The 13,383-nt window shown below is 42.8% G+C and overlaps 1 protein-coding gene across 2 annotated transcripts in view; it reads left to right on the top strand.

The window, feature by feature from the left end:
* LOC147012652 (delayed-rectifier potassium channel regulatory subunit KCNS3-like) overlaps positions 1-13,383 on the top strand; it is a 30,192-nt gene that overhangs the window by 15,830 nt on the left and 979 nt on the right. For both annotated transcript variants that reach the window (XM_085853700.1, XM_085853699.1), the window contains exon 3: positions 11,917-13,383. This exon is cut by the window's right edge and continues 979 nt beyond it. In XM_085853700.1, coding sequence (XP_085709826.1) covers positions 11,917-12,471 — 555 coding nt within the window. In that variant the 3' untranslated portion in view covers positions 12,472-13,383. The remainder of the gene's footprint in view (positions 1-11,916) is intronic.

Raw genomic sequence — 13,383 nt, 5'->3', positions numbered from 1 at the left:
CTTTGTTTTTGATAAACGAATATGTTAAGCTCGTTTACCAACAATTAGAGTACACCAAGGCAGTGTCTTAGGCCCAGTCTTTTTCGTCATCTACAAAAGTGACCTTGACGGTGATCTGGAAAATGCTCTGTTCCTTTTTGCACATTAATCCACACTGTCATACAATACCCCATATCACTGACAACCAGAGAGCAGCTGCGTCACTCTCTGCTGATCTCCAATTGTTTCAATGTTTGTCTGATAAATGGAATGTGTCTTTCAATCCTGTCAAATCTTCGTGTTACTCCGGAAGGATTGTAACATTTACACACTTATTTATTTCCAATGTTGGCCAAGGGAAGAGGCTCAGACTCTTGAACTTCTCGGCCTCACCATCAACAATGACATCTCCTGGGATGACCAGAGGGGGTAGTCAGGCAGCTGCATACTGAGGATCCTATGTTGTGTCAAGTCTTTAAATTCAAACTACTCACAATCAACAAAGTCTTAGTCAGTAGTTAATGAATTAATGCTCTCCTCATCATATAATCTGTCTCTTCTGGATTATTATGTGGCGTCTGACACAGTAACGTGACCTTCATCTTCTGACTTCATATACACAGTACGTGACCTTGATCTTCTGACTTCATTTACACAGTAACGTGACCTTCATCTGCTGACATCATCTACACAGTTATGTGCAAAGGTTAAGGTTATTTTGATAATATTCAAGCTTTAGGGTAAATTCATTAAATTCTCAGTGATGTCATATGTGTTTATCATTGTAAATTAACAGCCTTTATTTAAGCCTGGTGTTGGCTTTGTGGTTCGGGTGGCTAACTTAGGATCTTAGGGTCCTAAGTTCAAGCCTCATTGGCTGCTGAATTAACACCAGGTGGGGTTGACTCAGCCTGTCATCCTTCTGAGTTCGGTGTAATGGTCGAGGGGCACAGCATCAGCAGCACAGCTGTGCTTCCAAGAAATTATAGTTACCCTGGCAGCCAAGCTGCCATATGCAAGAACAGAACAGCCTTTATAAATGCACATGAAACAAACTGCTGAAGTAAATAACAACAGCACTTGGTGGAGCACATACCTCTGCCAGGTTGAACAGTTTGTTTTGTAGCCCACTGATAGGCCGGATCTGGATCCGGATCTAAACCAAAATCGAATCGCCTTGTTCTCGTTTCATCCAAATCCGTCCATAAAACCTTTTGAGAAATCCTGCTCACAGACAGACAGACAGACAGACAAACAGGTGTGAAAACATAACCTCCGTCCACCACCTTTGGTGGTGGAGGTAATAACAAGAATAGTGTTATTTTACAGTATCAGTCAATACTTTGTGTGTCTGAAATTTGCCTTCTTGAGTGCCATCACTATTTTAACCATGTTCCTGTACATGACTGAAACACTCTTACAGGAACATTGTGCCAAATATCCTGTCGTACATTCCACGGTTCTGAAGGGTTAGTTGGATACATCTTGTTCTTCTTTCGTGACAGGTAATCCCATTGGCTCTGATGGGACCGTTCTAACATTCTAAACTTGGAGCACCTCAGCAGTGACCTTGTTCTCCAAATAACGTTTTACTTCATTGGAAGTGTGTTTTGGATCATGATCCTGTTGGAAAATGAGTCCTCCAATGATTAAAAGATTTCCACGACAAACTGCATGGTGCTGCAGTATCTGCTTGTACTTTTCTTTCGTCAGCTTTCCTTTGATTTGAACCAGTTTTCCTCAAAAAAAAGCTGAGATACAAACCCAGACAGTTACAGAACCTCCCTGTGTTTAACAGTAGGCTCCAACCATTGCATGTCCTTATGTTCTCCAGGTCTTTGTCGTACGAATTGGTGCCACTTTGATGCGAAAACTTTAAACTTCGATTCATCAGACCAGATAACCAATTCCATTGTTCAGTCACCCAATCCTGGTGTTGCCTTGCAAATGTCAGTCCTTTCACCTTATTCTGTGGTCTTGGGTGTAGTTTCTCTGCTGCATCTCTGCCATGGAGACATGCTTCAATCAGCCTTCTACACACAGTGCTGGACAAGATGTTAATGTTCAGGCCTGCTCTCATTTCATTTGTCAGCTACTGACTTGATTTCCTTATACCATGGATCTTGAGCAACCTCAAACGCTTGCCTTGCCTTGGGGAGGTTCTTCTGGTTCTTCCTGGCCTTTTGTTTTCTCGTACAGTTTACATTTTAAATTGTAAAGGAAGATAATTAAATTGGTTATAAAAGCTTAAATTGCAGATGGTTGGAATTTGGTTTGAAATTGGCTGACAGTTTGGACAGAATGCCTTCCTCGTCCTCCATTCTCTTGTCCCAGTGGGATTTGGGATGAATGGAGGAACGAGTGTTGTAAAGAGTTACAGTGTTGTGATTGATTATTGTGTGTGGGTGTGTGTTGATGAAGAGGAAGCACATCCTCCTATGGAGGGGAATCCCCATGTTAGAGATAGGTAGTTGGAAGGAGTTCAGCTGTTTTAGAATGTGGATGCCATTTCTGGTGTTGGTGCTGAGAGAAGCAAAGGTAATCATTGGATATGGGTGTAAGTAGAGTATAATTGAAGGGCTCGGAGTGTGGGCCTGACTTGAGCCAGAGCTCAGAGTGGAAGGGCACGTTGGCCCTGTGCAGGTCATGGATGCCATGAGTGGCAAGTTTAAATTTATTGTTGAGGAAGGCCGGGCTACCCAGGAAAAGACCCGAGGCACGATGTGCCAGAGGGGGGCCCCCAGAATTTGGTTGGAGCAAGGCAACTCGCAAGGTTAGGGTGGCTCGGGGGTGCTATACAAGAGAGCAGGAAAAGATCCTGCAAAAGGAAACACACTGCACAGCCACGAGATTGTGCAGGAGCATGGAGTGAAAATTTGTGGGCCAGACCAAAACTGATTGGAGCACCAGCATGTGGAGTGGTGGGGAAATTGGTTAGGTAGAACCATGATGGGGGGTGGTCGGGGAGGGGTTAAGAATAAAAAAGAAAATGTGTTTTGAAAGTGCGAGGTTAGAATATACAGATGCTTCACCTGAGCACCATTTTGAAGTCTGTGGCTGCTGGAGAACAGGAGGAGGGCAATTGGATTTTGCGAGGACCCCTTGAGTCCCAAATTGGTAGTTTACGGGAAGGCAGACCGCCTCTCCCTCCCCCCACCCCCCACACCAAGCCACTCTGCCAGTAAGTTATGAAAGGCCATGCCACCGCACCTGACTTGGTCTCTTCCTGAGAGATCGGATAACTCATGGGATATTAGAGGCCTGGGAGCAATAGCTTAGTTTAGTTGGATTTAGAGAGGCAGGCGATAGGAAAAGGACAGAGTGAAAAGTGGGCAGGTATGATAAGATTAGGGACAAAGCCGTCCGTCCTACCTGCTGCCACAAACATGCTCCTGCCACCAATGACAAACACCATTTGTGCTGCAGGTCCTTGTCCCTGCCCTGACACCAAGCACACACACCCTTCCCAACCACATTTTGCATTTAGTTGAAGTGCATAAAGTAAAGTACAAGTGCGTACAATAGAAAGAGAATGTGTGGGAATAGTGGATCAATGCATTAAACTCGGGATAAATTTTTGTTTCCTTGCTGTAGGAGGGTGATTAGGATAGGGAGTTGTTTGTACAGTAAGGGGAGTCAGACCCCAATGCTGCCAACACCCCCCCCAACACCCCCTCCCTCTGAGTGCATACTGTGGAGAATCTGAAAGAGGAAGGTGGGGTAGTGATTTGAAAATGGATTCAAGGGGACAAGATTATACAGCTTAAAAGTAGTTATTCCCTTAGTACATGCATTAACATTAGAGCGAGGTAATTTAATTGTGATAAAGGATTATTATACATCGATATTTGTATTGAAATCTGTCGTTTTCCCTCACTGTTGTGTCTAAAACCGCTTCTCCCTTGAAACCTTATTTAATGTTCTATCCTCTGTAATATGTCTTATGTGCTTTACAGGGGACTCTTATATGTTCTAGTTTCGCTGTGAATATGGGAGCCTGGAACATTCCGAAAGAATCGGGAGGCTCAGAGGAGGGATTTCCCTGACATTTACGGCCAAACCACCAATCGGTGGGGGCAGACAGGGCATAGCAATGTCACAAGGCGGGGCACACATATAAGGCCCATGCACCCATGTTGGGGCCCGAAGTCCAGGGGAGTTTGCATCCCAATCAGATTGTCCAGAGAATGCATCGCGATCTGGTGGTAGTCCAGCCCAGTACGTATGGTAAGGAGAGCCATGCTGCAAGACCCGCACCGCCTTCTTATTTTTTTGCCAACCTCTCACCTGCATGAGAATGTCGGCCCCCATTGGTGTGCAATGCACTGAACCCCCCCCCCTTCCAATCCCCTAACTCGCTTATGCGTATTAAGGCAGATGGAGTTTAACCTGAGCAAGTGTAAGGTGTTGGGGATGGGAAAGAACAATGAAAATAGAGATTACAGGATGTAAGGGGTAATTTTGGAGCGTGTCACTCGTAGTGGAGATCCCAGGAGAAGGATCTGGGGGGTGGTAATTGATATGGGAGGTAAGCAGGCAGCACAGGGCCAGGCAGCTACAGGTAAAGCAAATAGGGTTTTAGGTTTTATTTGGAGGGGGATCATTTATAAATCAAAAGAGGTGGTGTTAACATTGCACAGGAATTTAGTAAGGGCCACATATAGAATATTGTGTGCAGTTTTGGTTACCACAGTTCCAGAAGTACATGGATGCGATAGAGAGTGTTCAGCACAGGGTACTAGATTGATTCCAGGCCGAGCTCGACTCAGCTATGAGGAGCGGCTGAAGGAGACAGGGCTTTATACACGAGAAAGGAGGTGGTTACGAGGAGATATGATAGAGATTTTTAAGATAATGAAAGGTAGAGATAAAATAAGTGCAGATGAATTATTCAACAGAGTAGACAGTGATAGGACCAGGGGCCATAGCCTGAGAGTTAAGACGGTAGTAAAGGGGCTGTCATACCTTGACGTTTTAGCCAGCGTATGGCAAGGTATCAAAATGTATGTAAAACGCTGGCGTACGCTGAACTATTGATGTTTTTTTTAAGTTTTCGGCGTATAATAACGTGTTGGACGTATTCATAACGTATTAGTAACGTACACAGAACGTTTCAATCACATATAGATAACTTATACCAACGAATGCTGAGCATGTTATCGGTGTTCACAACCTATGCCCAACGATAGTCTAACTTATGCATAGCGTGCGGCAGCGTATCGCCGACGATCACGTGGCGTAGGCTATTAATAGGCTGCGGCTCGACGATTCAAATCATAACCGCACTAGACATCGAAGTGTGAAGCCGCTGTCACACCTTGACGTTTTAGTCAGCGTATGCCGATGTATGAAAAATTTGCCGAACCAAGCTGGCACACGTCGAATACGTTATGGGTAAGTTTTGTATATGTTAAGAACATGCTGGCATATGTCGTAGTACGCTGGCATACGCCGAGTATGTCGACAAATTTTCAGCATGTTGAAAATTTCTCGACGTACTCGGCATATTACGCGATTGTTGACACACGTCGACACAAGTTACTTGTAAGTTACTCATAAGTCGAAACACGTCGAGGTAATGGTTAGCGTCAGTGTTCCAATCTCCCTGTTTGTTTGTTTTTTTTCTTTGGTATGACGGTGATGTTGACACTTCGATTTCTAGTGCGGTTATGATTTAAATCGTTGAGCGGCAGCCTATTAATTATATTATATTATAACCGCACTAGAAATCGAAGTGTCAACATCACCGTCATACCGAAGAAAAAAAAAAAAAAACAGGGAGTCTGGAACACTGACGCTAACCATTACCTCGACGTGTTTCGACTTATAAGTAACTTACAAGTAACGTGTGTCAATAATCGCGTTACGTGCCTACAATACGTTACTCATAGGTGAGAAATAAGTTTTGGGTACGCTAAACATTACCTCGACGTGTTTCGACTTATGAGTAACTTACAAGTGACGTGTGTCAACGATCGCGTAACGTGCCTACAACTTATGGCCAGCGTTATGCGGAACGTGTGAGTCATACGCTGGCATACGTCGAAAAATTTCAAGCATGGAAAATTTGTCTAAAGGCTCGGCGTACTACGACATATGCCAGCGTACTACCACGTATGCCAGCGTGCTCTTAACGTATACAAAACTTACCCATACGTATTCGACATGTGCCAGCGTTTTAGAAAATTTTTTCATACGTCGGCATACGCTGGCTAAATTGTCAAGGTGTGACAGGGCCTTAAGGCAGGGGACTTTTACTCAGAGAATAGTTAATGCATGGAATGGTCTTCCTGGAAACGTAGTGGCAGCAGAAACAGTAGATAAGTTTCAATTAGAATTAGATAGGTACCTGGTAGTTATGGAGATAGAGGGGTATGGGGATGTTGATAAGACTTTTAGGTAGTTTGAGCATTGATGGGTGATTGTGTGCACGTGCACGGAATGCTGTTGGTGGGGGTCTCGTCAAGGGGGTTGTGTGGTTGATGTGTGGTTTTAACCAAGCCCATGCCCCCTCCCCTGAGGGGAAGAAAAGAAAAAAAAAATACAAAAATACAACAACAAACAAACCAAAAAATTAATTTAATTAATTAAAAACTTTTTTTGAATTTTCTTTCTTGAATCTTGTGTAGATAAATTAGTATGGTGTTCACGCAGGCACGATGGGCTGAATGAGCTCCACCTGTGTTCGATTTCCTTGAGCTTACTTAAGGCTCTTCCATCCAAACGAAACCTGGGCACATATTAAGGAAGAAGAAGATGTACCACTAACTTCGACTGCTTCCAGAAGAGGTTTATTTGTATTTAATGTCTGGTCATTGTTTTTATTTTTTTATTTGTACCTATGTGTAATTGAATGTAATTCATTCATCAAAAAGGCTTCAACACTATACAGCAATTAAAAAAAATAAAATAAAAGAAATCGAACTTTTTCAAAAAAACTTTTTTTTCTTTCCCAGAAACACTCCCTAGCAATGACTGACGAACCTCTGAAAGTTTGACAAAGATCCGTTCAACCATCTGAGGAAAATGGTGACAAAGACAGACAAACGGCTCTCTTATAGTCTATACTAGCAAACACCACCCGTCGCTTTGCTGATGGTAATACTAAAGGGGGGAGGGAGTAAAATACAGGGGAAGAGGGAGAGCGGGGAGAGTGAAAAGGTGGAGGGGAAAGGAGAGAGGAGGGAAGGGGAGTGAGGAGGGTTGGGGGAAGGGAAGGCAGATGTGCAGTGGAGTGTTAATTACGATTCATACTGTTTCATCAAAATGATTCTGCAAATAATAACAGTGAAGATGGAAACAAAATATTGTTTGAAATCCATTTTCTACTGGACATACTATAAACATGGCCTGGAGACAAACTCCCGTCGAGACATAAATACCGCCTGGATGCATCCGGAGCCAAGCTGGCCAGAGAAAAACCCTGCCCAGACACATCTGGAGACAAATATCGTCCAGACAAAACCACTGTCAGGATATGTCCAGAGACAGAGACAGAGAGACTGAAGGGGAATGAGAGAGGAGATTGCGGGAGGTGGGTACTGCACTGTATTGGGAGGGTGTAGAGCAAGGATGGGGAGATATATATATATATATATATATATATATATATATATATATATATATATATATATATATATGGAATTTAGCAGAAATAATTTGTTATGCTTTATGAACAACACACACACACACACACACACACACACACACACACACACACACACACACACACACACACACACACACACACACACACACACACACTTGGCTGATTATTATCAGCGATTTTTCAGAAATTGGCAGGTTAGAATCAGTGTGATTACCAACTAGAGTACTTACTGTGTACAACCCAGAAACCTTGAGTAGCTTTCACTGAAAAATGGCATTACATTTATATAGACGTTTCAGGCATATGTTCACAAACATAAATCTTTATAAACAGCTGCGTGTGGCAGGTGGAAAAAAAAATTTGCTCAGTAATTTAGGAAATACGGGAAACGGCTCGGAAATCGGGTATTATTTCACAACAGCTCGCTCAGGGTGATGGAGCACGAACCACTCTCTCAGGGTGGTGGAGCACGAACCACTTGCTGAGGGTGACTGAGCACGGACCACTCGCTCATGGTGACGGAGCACGTACCACTCGCTCAGGGTGAGGGAGCGCGAACCACTCGCTCAGGGTGAGGGAGCACAAACCACTCGCTCAGGGTGACGGAGGCCTGCTCGTCTGTGCACATGTCACGTGGTACATCGGTTTGAGGTCCGCACAAACGTTATAACTTTATTTTGAAACGTCCCTTTTTTCAACCAGATTTGCTTTGATTCCTGCAGAGCACCTCGCGAAACCTCCAAAAATATAGACACATCTGGCAGACACCATGGAAAGGCAGTCCCTCTGGGGCACAGGTCGTGAGGTCTAACAGTAATTGCATTAAATCATACAACTCAATGAAGCTGGTTCCGTGAAATAAACATTGCAGAAAATTCGCCATTTTTCCTGCTCGTCTGTGCACGTGTCACATGGTACTTCGGTTTGGGGTCTGTGCAAATGTTATTACTTTTTTTTTTAAACGTCTTTTTTTTTTTAAACCAGATTTGTTTTGACTACCTGTCGATCACCTTCCGAAACCAGAGACACAGATCTGGCATATGCTATGGATAGGCAGTCCCTAGGGGTACAGGGTGTGAGGTCTTGCAGCGAATGTATTAATTCATATAGCTCAATGAAGTTGGATAATTTTGTTTCATTCCTAAAAAAATTTGTTCACTCAAAATAATTCTCCAAACAGTAGAAAAGGATAAGTTTAATGCTTTGGAAATTACACATTTTCTTATGTATGTATGGAGGAGGGAGCGAAGCCTTGCTTGCTTAAAGTAAAGAGGTATATCGGCTTAGTTATAAAGGCCCGGTCACACCTTGACGTTTTAGCCAGCGATGGCAACGTATTAAAATGTATCTAAAACGCTGGCTTACGTTGAACTTTTGATGTTTTTTTTTAAAGATTCGGACGTATTCATAGCGACTTGGTCTTATGTATAACGCATTGGTAACGGACACAGAACGTTTCGTTGTGTTATAGATAACTTATACCAACGAATGCTGAACCTGTTGTCGGCCTACACAACCGATGCCCAACGATAGTCTAACTTAGGCATAGCGCGTTGCACGCATCGCCGACGATGTCGTGACGTAGCCTATTAAAAGGCTGACGCACATCAATTCGAATCATAACTGCCGTAGAAATGGAAGTGTCAACATCGCGGTCACACCTTGGCGATCTTGCCAGCGTATGCCGACCTAAGAAAAATGTGTCTAAAACGTTGGGGCACGTCAAATACGGTATGACTAAGTTTGGTATACGTGAGTACAACGCTAAAGTACGCTATCATACGTCGTAGTAAGTCGAGTACGTCAAGAAATTTTAAACATGTTCAAAATTTTACGACGTACTCGGCGTACGACACACGTTCCGCATGCGATGGGGATAAGTTTTACACACGATATGTGGACGCTTACACACGTCCACAAAGGCTACTTATAAGCTACTCATAAGTCGAAACACGTCGCGGTAATGTCTTTTTTTACGCGAAACTTATTTCTAACTTATGTTTGACGTGCTTTGAACCAATTCTTTACGTAGTCCCAACACACATCGACGTATGTAGACGTATTCCAATGATGTCTTCCGGTCGACAAAAAAAAAAAAAATTAACGTGTTTCTAGCTTACAACTGCCATATAAAGACGTGTTCCCAGCGGTTTTGGGAATTGGTATATAAAAATGCTGCTCATAAAAGGGGAACCCAACAGTGTTTTCGAGTCCTTTTTGAGTCGATGTCCGTGTCAGCAGTATCAGTATCAGTATTAGTATTAGTATTAGTCGTAGTTTGTTCATGTTGGCAGTAGTAGGTGAGTGTGAGGGGAGGGTGTGGGTTATGATGGATCCTCCTTGCGTTTAACGATTTAACGATTTTAATGATAAACTCAACGATTTAAATGGCTGCAACTCCACTATTGAAAGTAGATGCTTGCGCTCAATAATTGGATTTTTTTTACACTGAATGACTTTTAAACGGTACCACTCAGCTAGTTTCATTGTTTACAATGAACGATTTAAATTCCTGTCACTCGCCTTTGTTTTTTGACGCTGGCGCTCGGAAATTTTAATCGTTTCTATTGAACATGCTAAATCGCTCAAACCCCACTATTGAAAGTAGATGCTTGCGCTCAACAATTGGATTTTTTTTACACTCAACGACTTTTAAACGGTACCACTCAGCTAGTTTCATTGTTTACAATGAACGATTTAAATTGCTGTCACTCGCCTTTGTTTTTTGACGCTGGGGTTTGAAAATTTGAAGCGTTTCTTCTGAACGTGTTAAAACGCTCAAACTCGACTATTTTAAATAGACGCTGCCGATGGACAATTGGAATCATAGCCAAGCTAGACATCGAAGTGTGAACATCCTCGTCATGCCGAAGAAAAGTTTGAAGAATGCTGCAAATAAGTGTCCTGGCCGTGGCCGTGGACGCTGACGCAAGGACGATCCATTATACCGACGTCTTTCAGCCTATGAGTAACTTAAAAGTAACGTCTGTCGATGTGTGGCAACGATCGCGTAACGTGCCAACAACACGTTAATCATAGGTTAGAAATAAGTTTCGGGTACGCTAAACATTACCTCGGCGTGTCTCAACTTATGATTAACTTACAAGTAGCATGTGTTGACGTCTGTCAACGATCGCAGACCGTGCATACAACTTGTGGCCAGTGTAGCGGAACGTGTGAGTCATACGCCGGCATACGCCGTGAAATTTCAAGCATGAAAAATTTTGAGGACAACCTAAAAGTACAACGTTTAAAGCCAACGTACAACGACGTATGGCAGTGTTTTTCAGCGTGCTCTCAATGTTATCAAAACTTACCCATAACGTATTCAACGTGTGCCAGCGTTTTAGAAAAAAAAATTCTAAAATCGGCATACGTTGGCTAAAACGTCAAGGTGTGACCGGGCCTTAAGACTCGTTATTTCTTTAAATTATCAGATTTCACAACAGATTTCGAGACTTATTGAGTCCGGACGATATCCGATCCTATAAACTGAAAGAATATTTCGATGATAAACTTGAGTTAGTCCATCAGAGTAGATTGTGGAAAACCGTGTCATACAATGCATGAAATCGCTCCAAGCTCCTAATTTGAAAACTATAGCACTTATGAAAGTGATTTATACAGCAATCCGTAGCGATGATGAACAGGCATTTGATATGAGTGAGGAAAGTGAAAAAAAAAACTTCATCATTAATAAATCGTTGTAGTCTGTTCCAATCCAAGACATGGTTGAGTAGGCCAAAAAACATGGCGGCTTCAGATTCCAGTGAGGTTACCCAGGAAACTCCTTAAGACCCCAGACAGCAAGGTGGCCGAGGATCGCCTGGTGAAGGATATAATTAAATAATGCCGTTAATTATCTTCAAAAGGGGTATTTTAATTAACCCAAACACCCAATTATCACTGTTGCACTTCCTTGGAGTTTTCTTATGCATGCAGTTTCAGGCTGCTCGGTTTTATGGTTTTGTAGTTATTGAGGAGACGCACGCACGCACCCACGCATGCACACACACAGCCTTTTGTTGGTATAGACATACAGCAACTGATATCTCATTATGTACAGCATGTGGTTTATGTACAAGCTCTGAAAAGAGCCCTTAATCACTGTTTTGAAAACACACGACAGTAATATATAGATTAAGAAATTTTCAGGGGCTGTGGAATTCATGCTGACAATGTCTTGAAATCCACCTTTGTCATATGGTCCATATTTCAATAATTGTGTTGCACAGTACATTGTTGTACAAAATCTTTGGCTGTGTTGTGTTTTTGGATTTTCAGCATAAATGTATTCTTAATTTGGTTGTCTCCTCCCCACGAGGTAGGTGCTCCGGCTTTCACGGATATTCCGCACCTTGAAGCTGGCACGGCATTCTCCGGGCCTGCGTACGCTCGGAGTCACATTGACTCATAGTTACCACGAGGTTGGTCTGCTACTCATCTTCCTAGCCATGGGTATTGCCATCTTCTCAGTTTTCACATTTGCAGTCGAACACGACGTACCAGAAAGTAAGCTCCACTCCATTCCCATCTGCTGGTGGTGGGCGACCATCACCTTGACCACTGTGGGATATGGTGACGTCGTACCTATTGCCCTCTCCGGCAAGCTTGTGGCAACGTTTTGCATTATCTGTGGGCTCGTGGCCGTTGCGCTGCCCATCACCGTCATCTTCAACAATTTCACAAAGTACTATCAGAGGCAGAAAGTTATGGATCGATTGTTCTTGTCAGGGAAGTCCACCCTGCCCAGCCTTGAGAGCATAAACATCTGCAACACGAGACCACACTCCATGCAGTTTGAGCTCCACTCAGCTGAAAGCAGCGGTGGTAACAATAGCGGCAATGATAGAGGAAGCTTTGGAGGACTGCAGAAATTGTGATGAGAAGTGGTTGTGATCTGATTGCATATTATGATCTCCCTTCAAAGATTAAACTTTCGTGAAACCTCATGCAACTGACATGTAGGTGATACCAGGAAGCCAAAGCCCAAAAAACATACTCTGAGTGAACAACTTCTTTTGGTCATGCACACCTGCAAGCAAGTACAAGTAGACGTTACGGCTGCACTTGGATGTAGGTCATACTCCAAGATGCAGTGCCCCCTTGCAATCGTTGCTCCTACTGGCTATTTGAATCATGTAGGCAAACAATCAACATAATTACACAGATTGTCCGTATTATTCTGCTGCATTACCCACAACTCATTGCGTGCAGAATGGGAGATTTGCACGTGTTCGAAAAGGTTATGATTACTCAAAATTATTACAGGCAGTCTTTTTATATTTTATTTGCATGCGGAATATATGTGTATGTAAGACAAAGATGGCTGTGCATTCATTTGTCCGCACTTTACAGTGATTGGCTACTGGCAAGATTGACTCATGTATCGTATAGGTTTATTAAAAGCTGATATTCGAAATCTGATTCCATATTTGATGTTTTGAACTCATGGCTGAAATGATTATGTCGAAAATCTGGAGTTAACTTGGAAAAATTTTCATAAAAAGTGATTTCCTCCCACCCCCCAACCCAACATAATTAAATAATAGGCTCCACAATGATACCACCCAGGGACACCAGTTGCGATCCTTTGGATTTAGATTATACTTTTTGTGTCAATTTTCATTGTTCTCTTGAACGTCATTGTCTGTTTTGTGTTCTTGCTCTTCCATGAGTCTCGAGGATGTATCAAACAATAAAACACCAATTATTATTTTATTATGCACATTTCTCATGTTCACGTCTCTTGAGTCGGAACTTCAAAAGCTTTGACTCTTGGCTCCAAATGGGAG

Source organism: Eptatretus burgeri, chromosome 14, assembly GCF_056783735.1.
Source record: "Eptatretus burgeri isolate ZD-2024b chromosome 14, Ebu_testis_v1, whole genome shotgun sequence".
NCBI lineage: Eukaryota > Metazoa > Chordata > Myxini > Myxiniformes > Myxinidae > Eptatretus > Eptatretus burgeri.
The sequence above is the reverse complement of the archived record's forward strand: the minus strand, read 5'-3'. Positions and strand labels throughout refer to the sequence as shown.